Here is a 14919-nt window from a genome sequence, read left to right as displayed (position 1 = left end):
TTTTTCACCTGAAGTCTTCACTAAACAGCTAACAAAAAAACAGCTTAGTCTGAAAAAGATAATTTGCATCTTAAATGACTGAATCTTGAAGGTCTCAGAGACACAGTTTATTCTGCATACAGCACACCAGTAAAAGAAACTAAAAATGTTACATTTATTTCTGCCATAATGGCGTCTACTGCTTTCACCATACTTTCTAGCAATTTCCTTGACATTATGTTTATGCTCAAAATTTTACATCAGATACGACTTAAAAAGGCAACTCAAGTACTGCATTACAGCAACTGTCAGAGTATTTTGTGTCATCAGTCTAAAGAAAGAAGTGATATTACCTGATCTTGCACCACTGCCTCAAGAAGGGCACAAAACAAACAGCTTTACCGCCAACACGAAGAAGTAAGGGCCAGAACAACAACAAGGTGAATTGCCTAATGTAATGATCAACAAAAGCACGTTGCAGAGCTTTCGTTTTTCTCCACAGATTATAAAAGCTGATCAGGAAAAGCAGCTCAGATTTAAATGTTTAACTTGCAGGTATATAAAGTTAGGCAAGATGAACCCTATTGACAGAATTTTAAGTAACAAAGTATTTTGCCCTCTTATCCTAAAGGTATTTTTTGTTTCATGAACTTCTGTCTTTTAAGCCATCAAGACAGCAATCTAAACTGAAGTTACTGAGGCTTCTTAGTACTTAATAAATGTGATTTATTAAACATTTTCATAACTATGAGGTAATTAACAAATCACACCTTCAGAGAACATGAAAGTTTTGAAAGTAGCATGTGTACAGCACAGCAGTTCATTTAGACTGGAACCCAACGCTAATAGGAATAACATTCCAGTGTTTCTTGAGATTTGGCAAGTGAAGCAAGTTGAGTGGCAGTGAAGCATGAACAACTCCTGCTGAAGCATGATTTACACTAGACATTGTCTTACTAATGTGTCCTTATATTTATCTAAGAAGTTGTGATGACACAACTTTTTCTGTTATCAAAATGCTCACGCCTGATACGTAACCTTGTAAAAATCAGAATATTAAAAAACTAAGAGGTTTCTCTTGAGATTGATATTGGATAGTTTCCAAATGACGATCACATAAAAAAAAGGTTTAAATGAAATGACATAGGTGCATAACTGCCTGCAGAGAGCAAGGATTTTCAGGTCCGGTAATATCTGTGGTACAATCCGTACATCCTACCTGAATCTTTATATTCTTTCTCTTTCCTTGGTAGAGAAAAGATTGTGTGCTTTGGGGTTTTTTGGCAGGTGGCTGTGTATTTGGGTTTTGTTTGATTTTTTGTTTGTTTGTTTGTTTTGCAGGTTTGTTTTGTAGTTTTTTTAAAAGACTTAAGTTCCTAGAAATTCTTCTGCTATTATGAGCTCATTTTTGAGGTCTTACCTTTTCTACATTCACTACTTTTGGGAAAAAGCTCACCTCTTACAACATCATTAGCTTTTACATTACGAGCACACACTGACTAAGTATAAGCAGATTGAGCCTGGTGCATGTAAATCTCACATGGGAGAAGTGACTGTATTCCCAAATAAGGCAGCTTCTTTTGCAATAGTCACAGAACAGTAGCGTTAAGCAGTCTGGACAGCATTCAGACATTCAAGTCAAAAGTATCTTACTTGACACCAAAGTACTAAGTGTCACATCGATGCTTTTTCTCAGTAGGCAAAGTTGTTTTAAGATTGAATTACTGTGAAATATTGTATTTAGTAACCTATTTTTATATTACAGAAAAGTTTCACCTTACTCAGCACAAAACTAAATATTTCGGCAAGTGATAAATTTGGCAGCGCAATGTTGCTAAAAATATGGGTGGATAGCATAAAAATGCCAAAGCCAGCAGGTGCTATAAACACCATGGTAGCTTTATTCGGATTGTTACTCACAGGTCTGTGCTGGTGCAGCATAATAACAAAGGATCAATCATATATACAAGATCTCTCATTTTTTCCTGCTCTTATGACATTTAGCCTAACCATTAGAGTACTTGGCCACTGACAGACAGCAAGGGGAACTTGAAGTCATTAAAAAAAGACTAATAAGAAAAAGAATAAAAATATTAGGAGATACCACGTAAACAACTGTGGCAATTATTCTCTGACTCTGAAGTAAGGTTATATGTCCATAAAGTAAGTAATTCATTTCTGTAAAAGTATATTGTAATGAAAAGAAGTATTTGTAAGTTCAGCAGGATCTTCCATTCTACATGAAATTGAACTGTATTTGTAAAGAAAGTGTTTGTAACTGGTATTGGGAAATAAAAAAAGCTGGCTAGCAACTCATTATGGAAAAATATTTACAATTTATAGTAGCTCCTAAGCGTATTAGCAAGCTAGTTTATATTTCACATAAGAGTTGTATCTAATAAGATGAATTGCAAATGAAGGAAAAAATAGTAAAATTCTTCTAAGGACATTAGGGTCACTGCCAATGATATTGATAAGAAAAAACAGAACAGACCTATTCAGAGTCAAAGGGTGACTGGGAACTCATCTGATGAGGATTAGCACATACAATAGCAGTTACTGACCCTCCCCTGAGGGAAGAGTCACTGTTTGAGGAATAAGGGGGAAAATTAACTTCTAGTCAGCTGTAGAGAAGGACAGCTCAATCTGTACTGAGATGCTAAACTCAATCTTTCAAAATACCGTATCATATCCACTAAATAATACAAAGGTACTGATGTGAAGACAACACAAATGAAGGATACCTCAGTGAGAAAGAAAACCCATAGCAGATGGGCTATAAAATAATCTTTATGTAGAAAGAGTCTGTAATCTTACACATTTTACAACAGAAACCAAATTCTTACTTTCCTACTTCATGCTGGCAAAATTAACTGAAAAGTGCTTCTGAGGGCTTGTATTTAAAGTAGTAGAGAACAACAAATCACTATTTTGGCTAAGCTACAGTTTTGCAGAGATTATTTCCATAGATCTCAGTTGGACTTTGCTGCTTAAAGGGTTCTGGGGTTTCAGGAGTCCTAAATATCTTTCTTTAAATGAGCAAAGATGGTTGTCTTGAGAGAGTTTAGTCAACTCTGTGCAAGAGGACAGACACACATAGTATTTATACAGAACTCTGGAAGTATTCACCACTCAGTAATTTAAACAAACTGTCAGAACACTGTCACTTCTGTAACTGTGTCAGTTATCTATATGTATTTCACAACTCTACTCATTTAGTGAATATGTTTAAATATTGAGTATTTTTCAAGTCTGCAGTTATTAGAGATATTGTATCTTACCAGATTTGTATCAACAGTTCATATTTAAATGATGAAGGCATAACAAACCAAGGTGTTTACCTGTCATGAGAAACCTGCAGTTCTGCTAATAGATGATTTTTAAACCACTGATCAAAATCCACGCTATCGAACAGTTCATAAGCAGCCAGTCCAATTGCATTATACACTGGGAAAAAAAACAATAGTTATGCTTACTGTTTGCTTAAATGTTTAATTTTTAGTACTAAATAATCAGACTAATTTAAGTTTCAAAAAACCATTTCTAATAATATAAACATAGTAAAGAAAACAAAACTAAAGCATATCTTTGTAAAGAAAGATATTGTCACACCATGACGATGGGAACTCTGGAGGAAGTTTTAGTAAAGTATTACAGAAAATTCAGACTCTTGAAAACAGTTAAAAGCCATAAGAACAATGAAGATCTTATTCTAACATCAAGAATGGTTCCATCAGAGGTCTTAGACAAATCTTTTCTTTTGCCATAAAATCTCCTTACTTGTAAAATGGACAGAGTATCTCCATGGAAGCACTGTAGCTCACTTATTTGCAGAGAGGAAAGGACAGGACAGTAAGGGAGATTGTCTAAGGGTTTGTTTCACAAAAAAGCTGAAAAAAGCACCATATTTTTATATAAGCATTTCGAAAAGTGAAGACTGACATCAAGTGCAAGGAGAAACAGGATTTAGGTCCTACTTTCCAAATGTATTTTTAAAAATCTTGCAAACTCTTCATAAAATTTTTAGGTAGTCAAGCACACACAAAAGCAGCTCTGTTACTTCAAAGGTAAAGTAAAATTTAATTTACCAGCATCTTTAATCAGTACAGCACTGCTATCTTCCATGTTGGTAGGTCCTACAAGAAAAAGATAAAATAAAGAAAAAAGGCATAACTAAAACAAAGAATGCAAGCAACTTTGCACTTTTACACTTTAAGTAAGTATGCTGTGAGTTAAGACTGCTTTGCTATTTTTGTTTTATTAACTTATTCAGTTATTTCAGTTTCAATACTTTCTTCAGTGAATATACTAAAATCAAATCTCTGCTTTCGTACCTTATTTTTGACTGACTTCTTTGGAGCTGAACATTTTTAACAGCAACACATGAGTAACTCAGAAGCATGTACACTAAATTAATAGACTGCAAATTTCAGAAGACTGTCGACCACGTGGTACTATTTAAAAAAGAGTCCTAGACCTAGTTCCTATATACTTCATATATATGTGCATGTGTACTTATAATGTATAAGTAATTTTTTTTTTTTAAATCTTAAGAATTAATGGATTCTTAATGTCATCTAGTACTTCAGTAGTAACTCCCAAATTGAAAACATCCAGAAATGGCTACCAGAGGCTTCAGAAGGAAAAAAAAGAAGTGTCCATGTACCTTTTAGCATAGAAGTATTAACTTCCACAATTCTTGGAAAACAAAATAATTGTCAGCTCTGTTGTAAGGAGCCTTTTACCATTCCCAGTATCACAGCACAGCAAGCCATCTGGAAACTTACGTAAACAAAGTATTATATGAAGAGATTCTAGATGTGAAGTGAGAAACCACCCTCAGGTTATGAGTATTTATTTATATTTAACAGAATGTCATGATCCATTCTGGTAAGTTCAAATATAAAACATTAAGTCAGGTGAGATACAACCTGGGAAAACAACATAAACTGAAACGTCAGGGAAAAACAAAGTGGCAGCTACCACCCATTATCTTTTGGGCCTACCATAAAACTCAATTTGGTGGCGAAGACAACCGGAGTCATTCCTCAGTCTATGAAGACTAGAGTCTTCATAGAGAAAACTACTAAATTTGTAAAGCAAATTCTTCCAAGTCCTCCAGACTTTCCAAAATGACAGGGTAACTTGAACTTCTTCTTTTAAAGATCTTTTTCCCAAGATTTTTTCAGAGACCTGGCAGATTTACCATAAACTGCCTTGCAACATTTGAACAGAAAGTTCCCACTAAAAAACCTACAGAATTTATAATTTAATTCATTTATTGTTAACCATTCTCAAGAAAGCCGCAAATCTCAGGAAAGTAGAAATGCCCCAATCTTTGTCAGATCTAAAATAGTTATGACAAAATAGAAAAGAATCCTTAAAATTTCCTCTTTCTATATATGCATAGCATTTTCATTATGATATGTTCAGAAATCATTTTAAAATACTAACATGATCTTTCAAAAACACAGACTGAATGCACTATGTCAGTAATTATCACAAGGTAAAACTCTTTAACAGTTGACAAAAACTGTAAAGAACTCTATATTTCATAGCTTCTTTATTTTTTCAAGAACTTACCTTGTAGACTGTGAACCATTTCTAAAAGCACAGGTGTAAGAATCTGATTATATTCATGGAAAATATCAATAAAAAGAACTTCTGTGCATGGCTGAAAAATTCAAAGAACTGGTTTAGAACATACAAAAATAAAGGAAATTAAAATACATTTTATGTCAAAATTCATAAGTGCTGAATACCTCACACCAAAGGTCATTTAAAATGCAGTATCAGTATCACATGAAATACTGACAGTATGCTTAACTCCTGCAAGATTTTGATAGCTGTATTTGTATCAGCCAATTCTGCAGTAGAAGAACAATGAATCTATGGAGTGAAACAGCTGGTGGTGAGGAGGTGGTGACGATGCTGTAGGCATCATGGTTTCTTTTTGGATTAGCTCAAGTTAAATTATCTGGACTGAATGAACACTAATTTGCACTTGGAATACACTATATGCACAGGGTTGGGTTTTTTACTTTGATAATGAAAGTAACCCAGTAAATAAACTTTGAGATACCTCTGCAAAGCAAATCACAGCAGCAATAATTGGGAGATTCACTGCAACAGCATATTTTTGATCTGAACTAAAACGCTATATAGATGTATCTGAAAGTTTCTTCATTCATCACGTCTTCTAACAAAGTCATAAGTGATAATAGCAGTTACCAGTTTAAAGAAGAGAACTTCTGTTGAGTTTAATAACCATCACATACTACAGAATAGAAATGCTGACGCAAACTCCTTTTACCTCTCCTAGAACATGAAGTGCATAGTTTCCAGTGTATTCCAGCACATTTGAATGCTGATAAATGAACAAAAGTAAGTTATACTCTTTGTAATAAAATTTAACTAAAGATTTTTTTGAAAAGCATGAGCTTATCTTTCTACCAAGTATCATATCTCTTGGTTACAAGAAATTAATCCAGAAATGTTGAATGGTTTTCTTTCAAATTAAAACACTTACTCTGAGACTGTACTTCCAAGAATCTCCTCCTGTCTCTTCTACAGCTATTATTTCACAAAAAAAAGTAAAGGAAAAAGTATTATTTCTATTAAAGTTCAAATAAAGTTTAGTCCTTAGATATGTGAATATTATAGACTACTGAGAAACCTCGTTAGGAAAATAATCTCTAGAGGGAATATTTGTCCATGTAATAAGACTGCAGAAAACAAAACAGCCAATATTGTAGCAAACAATTTGTAGATATGAAACTCTTACACGAATATCTAAATAAATGGCACCCAACTATACAACACATTTCTTACTGAAGCCTTCTGGGTCCTCTTCCCACATTGTTAATTCTTCCTGTGTCAGCAGGAAATAGTGAGTGACTAATCTCCTACATATTTCCATTAGTGTTGGATAAGTGAAAAATGCCGTCTTTATCTTATGTGCTTCAAGAGTTTCAGGACTGCTATCTGAAATAAAACATAAAAAACATTAAAAATTCCAATTACAATTAAGCGGCTTAATGACCAAATGGTAGTCTAATAAAACTAGGGGGAAAAAAAAAAAATCAATAGATAAGGTATTCTTATCCTCAGAACAAAAGAAAAAAAGAAAAACAGTGTTCTTGTACTGGTTAATTACAGCAAAAACCCATTTTATTAAACATTTCTCAAGGGAAAGATGCATCAAACCATTTCATGAAAATGAAACAAATTCCATACCTCAATACTTAAAAAAAAAAAATCAAACTAAAATAATACATGCTCCCTGTGGATTTAAAATTACTTTAAAAAGTTAATGCCTACATAGATTAATATTTCAACTGTCAAAATAAGAATTATCAATATAGGGACAGAAGTACACATTATTAACTATTAAATCACTAAATGCCGCAAAATAACGTCTTAAAAGAGTTTTACTGTTGGGAACAACAACCGAAATATTTTTCAAGATATAAAAAATGTTTTTAGTAAATAGTAACAGTACCTTCAATATTTTTGGATGGCTTGTAAGCATAATTTTTTACAATCATCTTAATGAGATTCATGCACTGTACAATAAACCGCTCAAATACAATTCCTTCACCAGCCTCTGTGAAAACATAGCTTACAGCAAACTCCAAAGACTTCTGAATCAAAGGGGTGAACGAAAAAGGATGTTGATCCAGGAAGTCCAGAAGCTAAAAATTAAGGAAGTAGAAGAGTAAGAAAGAGAAACCAAATTACTTTTTGCTCAAGTCTTTTATTAAACGCTTTCATAAACTTGTTATTCAAAACTAAGTGCCTATTTATATAAAATTATAGAAAAGAAAATCAAACAGGAAATCAGGGAGAGTTCAGTATCAATGGTTAACAAAGTATTATTTTGCCCCCAAAATCTTGATTCATGTTCAAATTACCTTTTTTTAAAGGAACAACACCCATTTTCAACTAGATCAGCTTACTAGCAACACAGTATATAAAACATACCAACCACACCTAAAATCCTGAACATTTTAACAGATAATTCATTCCTATTAGAATGAGCATAAGTAAAAGAGGCATAAGAGAAATAACTTTTTATTCTTATTACTTCCCCTCCACTGCAGCACAAGCACTTGCTTCTTCAGTTTAGCTTTTCCAATTAGTCATCTAGAATACACTAGTCAATTCCTTTAATCTCCTCTACTACTGCAAAAATGGCTAAGTCTAAATTCTTTCCTCTGAATTTCTACAGCTGGCAGATTATCTATTAATAAAGTGTATTTTCTCTCCAGGTCTATGCAAAAAGACGCACATGCCTCACATACTTTGTTTGCTAGCTCAAAGTAGAAAGTACTGTGACAAAGACTAAGAACTTTGGGTCAAAGCACCTTCGGTTCTATTTTGGTAAAGCTGGCAGGTGTCTCCCACTTCTGATAACAGGCTGAATACTTAAATAAGATCCACAGCCCCAAAATAGAATAAAACCAATGGGAATTGTGTAGGTTCTATCTTTTAAAAGCGGAGCAAGTGACAATGCTAAAACTACCTTCTGATAATATAGGCAATTAATGGTTGCATAGAATTAGCTGACAACTCAAAATGTATTATTTATTACAAAAGTCAGAGACGGTAAGAGTTTTTTGTTAATTTTATTTCAATAAACTAAAAGCGGTCAGTTATTCAACAGACTAACAAGGCCTTAGAAACAGCAATCTAACTACTTATAAAAGACAGGATGAAAAGTTTATATCTACTGTATTCATCAACGCTGATACTAGTATGTCAGTAAACCTTCCAGAACTCATTTTTGAGCAAATGTTAGCTAAATAATTTGTGGAATGCATTTAATTTTATTTGAGCTAAGGAAAGGTGTTCTTCGCTCTTGCAACTTATGTCAGCATGAGTAAACAGACACCCTTTTCTTTAAAAAAGCTACAAAAATATATTTCATTACAAAGACATTGCAGGACCTTCAATTTCTTTAAAAGACCTGAAATCTACTGGCTTTGAGGAACATACATATCTGAATGGGAATTGTTCCTCCAGAACAGTAAACTATTCAGTAACTGAATGGAGAATTTACTTACCACTTTAGTGAACAGAATTATAGTCTTTTCGAGACGATCTCTGCATACGTTTTCTGCTCTTATAGTTCTGCCTGGTAAATTAGATATTTAACAACTATCATTTTTTCAGACTTTCCTTTTCTTTCTGGATAGTCAAGTTTTAAAAAATTAACACTGGAGAGCAGATTGTTCTAGCTGTAGCTCAAGGATTGTGTCAACCAGAGAAAAGTTCTATAGCAGAATAAATTCAAAGTCCAATTCAAGGCAATAAGGATGGGGAATGGGGTGTGTGAGAAAAACATTTAACCATTTCTCTCAGCTGCAGTGAAATTCACTGTAAGTGACGAGAATAAAACTATTACGACATTATTATAGACAACTCAATGCTAAAAGACAGTGAAAATAATGTAAGCAAATGCTAGCATAGACAAGAAGTAAAAAAAGCACTGAAAACATGAAAACGCCCTTTTAATAAAACTATGGTATACCATTACTACATAATACTATGTGCTTTTCTAGAAACTCCACCTCAAAAACCAGTTGATTAAGGATACTGGAAAACATTCTGAATTTACAAACAAGAGATAAAGCTTTTTATAAATAAAAAAAGAAAAACAAAGAGAGACATAATGTACGCATGCAGGCAAAACCCATGACATAATATGTCTAAACACTAGTCTTGTAAGGCAGTTGTGCCTGTTTTTGCAAAACTCATTGATTAGAAAAGTACAAATGGGAAGCTTCAGCTCAATTCTTATCTTAGGATATTCAAATGCCACACTACTCACATTCTAGAGGACAATGATAACCACCAAGCTTCAGGGATGGAATGACCTTCAATTCAGTTTGCTAAGCTAGGCAACTATCTTGCCAAAAATTAAAGAAGAGTCAGAAAGGGCATGACTACAGTATAGTAGAAGGGGCAATCAGTTGTTGGAAACGCAAAGAAGTGTGCACTTTAAAGGAGCAAAAAAGTTCTTTTATTTTGGCACTGAGCACCATGCCAGTTTCCATCTTTTCTAGAAATGAGGCTCAAATCCTAGATCAGCCTGTTTTACCTAAGTACAGGCTCCTGAGCCAAGTACCTTCATCCACATCAGAAAATTCCTTCTACTCAGTTTAAACTATCCTCACAAGAAGTGTTGTTGAATCCTAAAAGAATGACCTAACAGGCTTCAAATGAATTAATGGCTCACATCAGGTCTACTACAAGTGTAGAAGCAGAAAAAAAGGAGCGAGTTCTGATGCAACACTGCCAAACACATCCTTTTCACTTGTGTCAGGTTACCTTCCCTGCAAAAAGCACTAAAACCTGCCAACTGCGCTTGTATTTTGGTTGACTGTGAATGTGGTCTTTGCCTTTTGACACTTACCAAAACACATACATCAAACTCCTGGAAAAAGGAAAACATAAAACCCTTCCAAAGAAGAAAATTCAAGATGATCTGGGTTTTAGTAGTATCTACACATTTTAATGCAGATACTTTTTCAATCCATGGCTTAAGATTATTTTTTTTTAATTGGCATTACCACACCAAGTATAATTGTTGATATAAAAAAACATTTTTACTGAAGAATTTTTCTTACAGTTTCAACAGCATTTAAAGTAATAGCTTTACACTTATAAAAAATATCTTGCCTCTAAATGATTAATGATGATGCAATAAATTGTACTACATTTTCATCTACCTGCGAATATTTAACAACCATTACAAGGAAAAATATTCAGATACTTACTACACTCCAGAAACTGTTTTAGTCGTTCAAATACTGCATGTAGAAAACCCTGAAAAATACAAAAGTGTATGTGTCTTTTAAAGATTAAGCTTATTTTGCACTGTATTATGAGAAGAAAGTAGAGTCAAATTGAAGTTGAAATGTGTTACTAGCTTAGACATCACCTTAACACTTTTAACTGAACTAACTGGTTATCTTGGACAAGCAATTTCCCCATGAAACAAATAATTATCTAGCAGATTGCACAGATGATCCAAACTGACCTTACTAGTACCACATAAGCAGCATAGTGTCTCTAACAGAAGAAGGCATAGGTAAATACAGACATATGCTTTACAATCTGCTTATCTAGTTCTTTCCTGTTCTCAACTTCCTAGTTTAGGGTGTAGGTCATAGGGACCCAATTCCTCCAGCAAAGCAGGCAGTGTTTGAGGTTAAGGCGAATGCTTGAGTTTCCTTCTTCCCTCCCCCCTGCTCACCCATCCCCAGATGGGCTGCAAACCACAGGCTTTCATCTCAATCAGACAAATTCTATCAGTAGAACATGATAGGACAAATATGCCACAAAATTAATCATTACATTAAAACACCCTCTTCAAAGGATGGGGGAGAGTACTTATAAGACAGCCTCCAGTAGGCAGGGTCTCACTCCAGGGGTCTCACTATAATGTGACATGTAAATTGGAAGGGGTACCTTTTTTTCCCCCAAACATTATGTCATTGGTGTCACAGCATTTAGGATCTGTTTAGGATCTGATCAGTTCTTAACCATGATTAAGCTATCAGTTCTTAGCTGATGGGAGGACAACTTTAAAAAAATGTTGCTTGATCTTCCCTTACATAACATAAATGTGTTCTTTTCAATAATTTTTAAACATAGCTCTAACAACACCTGAAATCATCATAAAAGATTTCTAATCTAGAACTAGAAACGGATATATGCCACTTACCATCACCTCTACATTCCAATGAGGTTCTACAAACCCATGGACTGTCAGTTTACGAAGCACTAGGAAAAACAAAGTTACTTGTGTAGATATTTCTCAGCCCTTGTCCCAACAGATTTGAGATCGTTATTACAGTTACTATGCCTTTCTTCCAATTCTCTATACTAAAAAATATATTTAATTTTGGGCCTTTGGATACCTCAACCATATCTAACATGAATCTAATCTTGTTGAAATTACTTTAACATTCAGTACATTATGTCTAAAACAACGGAGAGAACTCCAAGAATTACTGAATCATCAAGAAGAATTCTGCAAAAGTTGTAAGTATTCAACCTCTGAAAGGTTCTGCAGCAGAAAAAGGGCCGAATATAGTCAACTAGGGCTCACAAGCCACCTTATGCATTTTCTCAGGTTCACCACTGCCAGTAATCCAGAGAAGTCACGTGCCGCGTCTTCTGAAACAATTCAGGACTGGTGTCATCTACATTGCAAGCACCGTACACAAATATCTCAATTCTTCAAAGAAGCAAAGTATAGTAAGGAGATGTATTTATCTCACTGATAAATACTTGAGCATCAACCTAAAATGTTCCTATCTCAGTTTCCTCAGTTAAGTGACTAAAGATAGACAGATGCAAGCCTAAATTACAACACATACAAAAGCATCCTGTTATGCACTCCACTCTCCCACCTCCTAGACTTTGGACTCCTTACAACCTCAGAACGGTACATACTGAGAAACAAGAGTACCTTCTCTGCCTTTCATGTGAACAATCCTCCTTCTTACACAGGTAAAACAAACCAAGATTATTGCTTTTCCCCACGGGCACGGCTTTGTCAGAGTATGCTAACTCTTGACCAAAGAAGTTTTAATCATTCACTGTGAAGAAACTTCTTTCATTCCTTATATTTAACATCATTCTATATTATTACCTTTCAATGACAGCAAGGTTCTTTCTAGTGAATTTGTGGCTGCAGCTTCATTCCCTGTACATATTTGCTGTAGGAACGTATCAGTATGATGACTCCACAAGGAACAAGCAAAGCTATAAATACCTGATGCAAGCTGTAAAAGGAAGAAAGGTCAACAATATATTTGTTTTCCTGAATTTGGCTATAGGATAACAAATTCCTAAATTTTAAAGGTCAGTTTAGACTGTTCAGTTATTTAATCCGTCTTCTTGTATATCATGGTCCACAGCATTTCACTTGCTTCCTTCTTGTACTGAATTGTACTGATTCAAAGATGTTTTCCAGAAAAATATCTTATCTTAATTTGAAGATGTTACGATAGGCTCATCTGCTTCCCTGACTACTTGGTCTTTGACTCCCATTTTAAAGATAAATATTTAAATCTCCTTTCTGATCTGATTTTCATTAAATATAGCCACAGGTCTATAATACAGTACGAGGCTTCAAAAAACTAACATGTCTCCTCATTGCCTCCTCTCCCACAAGACTTAAACTATCTGTCTTATAGCATAGCTAATATCTGCATCAGCTATCTGAATGTGGGACACATTCAGCAGTTACAGGATCACCTCTAACAAAAACAATATTGAACAATGCCTACACTGAAACTTTATTTTGCTGATAGCTGCAAATCCTGACTTTTTGCCTCAAATTATTTAAAATACAGAATGACAAATAGTTTCCAATCAGCTCACACTAAACAAATCTCAGGCTTAATTCAAATTAGTTTCCACATAGTATTTACCTGATAAAGATATCTGAAATATGAAGAAGGTACCCAAAACCTTCTTATACTTTATAGCAGGACAGCAAAGAAAAGTGTTTCAGCTTAAGACAGAAATTGTGCAGAACTTCACAGTTTCAGGAAAAAAAAAAGTTTTTCAGATAAATTGTAAAAATATAAAATTATTATTTCAAAGCCACAGCCAAGGAACAACAGGAAGACTAGAAAACTTAATATCAAATGAAATAGGAAAAAACTGTAACCCATAGTTTTGCTCATTTGCAGTAATTTATTATTTCATTTCTCTAATATGTGCTATATGGCTATTTGCTATTATTAAAAAAATCCAAATACTACAGGTTTGAATGCATACAATCAGTTCCTTCCTAAAAGCAGCAGGACATTTTTATTAGATAGAAAAATAAAACTCACTGGTTTTACTTCCAATAACCATCATTCTTATTTAATAGACTAAGTCTGGAAAAATAGGCTCAAAAGAAAAACGGATGTTTATAAGCATATCACCAATAATATATAAGCAGATATTACATTTTTCTATTTGTACTAAAGGAGCCAATTTACCTTGAAGACTGTTAGTTTAGTTACAATCGTAACTGGAAAGATGAAGTATAAATAAGCTGCATTTACAAGTTAGTGCATTATAGTCTGTATGTCATCTAATATTTTTCTTTTTTAAATCTCAGTTAACAGAGTTCAATACGGAATGCTTTATCTGCAAGCATGACTTTGTAATCTTAAAGTACCATATTACATGAAAAATTTATCAAGTGTTTCCAAAGCTATCCTAAAAAAAGTCAAAACTGTAACTATTTATCTGAAAATATCAAGAAAGTTTGCAACCTGTTACTTAAGCTTTTAGAACTTTTAGCTTGAAATGGCTATATTGCATAAGAAAGGTTTTTTTGACTGTCCAAGAGAAGTCACATGCCATCCAACAGATTTGAATTCCCTTTACCAGGAGACAGAAGCAGATTTCAAAGCTGTCCAATTTTTGCCATTATTAAAAAAGATTAGTACTTAAATGTGAACTCTAGTGACAGATGCTCAGAAAATTAACTTTTCGCACCTAAACATACAGTGTTCCCACCACAGTGAAACTGCATGCACTGAAAATTTTCATTCATGTCAAATCAGATGACAGAGAAACTTTGTATACTGAGCATACCTACAAGTAAAAAACCAACATTCAACCATAAAAAACTTGTTTAAAGAATATGCTTGTTAAAGGGCAATTTCAATAGTATTTTCGAGAAGAACTGCCTTACAAATCTAAAAAAAAAAAAAAAGTGTTATAAGCCTTTTCTTCATATGTCTGAAGTTGTCTCACTCTATGCATAAAAGAATATGCAAAGAAAATACTAGGCTGGAAGAATGGCACTCCCTAATGAAAAAGGTCCACACAAACTGCATGAGTTTCTTGGAAACACAAGAATGACTGAAGGTAACTGAGCTCTCCTTGAACCTGGTAAGATGGTGGAAATACAGCAAAGGC

The 14919-nt window shown here is 34.0% G+C and overlaps 1 protein-coding gene across 2 annotated transcripts in view; it reads right to left on the bottom strand.

Annotated features, from left to right (window-relative positions):
- The window catches only part of IPO11 (importin 11), a 96777-nt gene that overhangs the window by 51995 nt on the left and 29863 nt on the right, over positions 1 to 14919 (bottom strand). For both annotated transcript variants that reach the window (XM_086770683.1, XM_086770684.1), the window contains exons 7-16: positions 12644 to 12776; positions 11711 to 11769; positions 10761 to 10809; positions 9045 to 9115; positions 7481 to 7673; positions 6811 to 6963; positions 6509 to 6552; positions 5563 to 5653; positions 4068 to 4115; positions 3321 to 3426 (exon numbers count right to left, since the gene is read on the bottom strand). In XM_086770683.1, the coding sequence (XP_086626809.1) occupies positions 3321 to 3426; positions 4068 to 4115; positions 5563 to 5653; positions 6509 to 6552; positions 6811 to 6963; positions 7481 to 7673; positions 9045 to 9115; positions 10761 to 10809; positions 11711 to 11769; positions 12644 to 12776 (947 nt within the window). The remainder of the gene's footprint in view (positions 1 to 3320; positions 3427 to 4067; positions 4116 to 5562; positions 5654 to 6508; positions 6553 to 6810; positions 6964 to 7480; positions 7674 to 9044; positions 9116 to 10760; positions 10810 to 11710; positions 11770 to 12643; positions 12777 to 14919) is intronic.

Source organism: Chlamydotis macqueenii, chromosome Z, assembly GCF_036417535.1.
Source record: "Chlamydotis macqueenii isolate bChlMac1 chromosome Z, bChlMac1.mat, whole genome shotgun sequence".
NCBI lineage: Eukaryota > Metazoa > Chordata > Aves > Otidiformes > Otididae > Chlamydotis > Chlamydotis macqueenii.
This window is presented reverse-complemented; position numbering and strand designations above follow the sequence as displayed.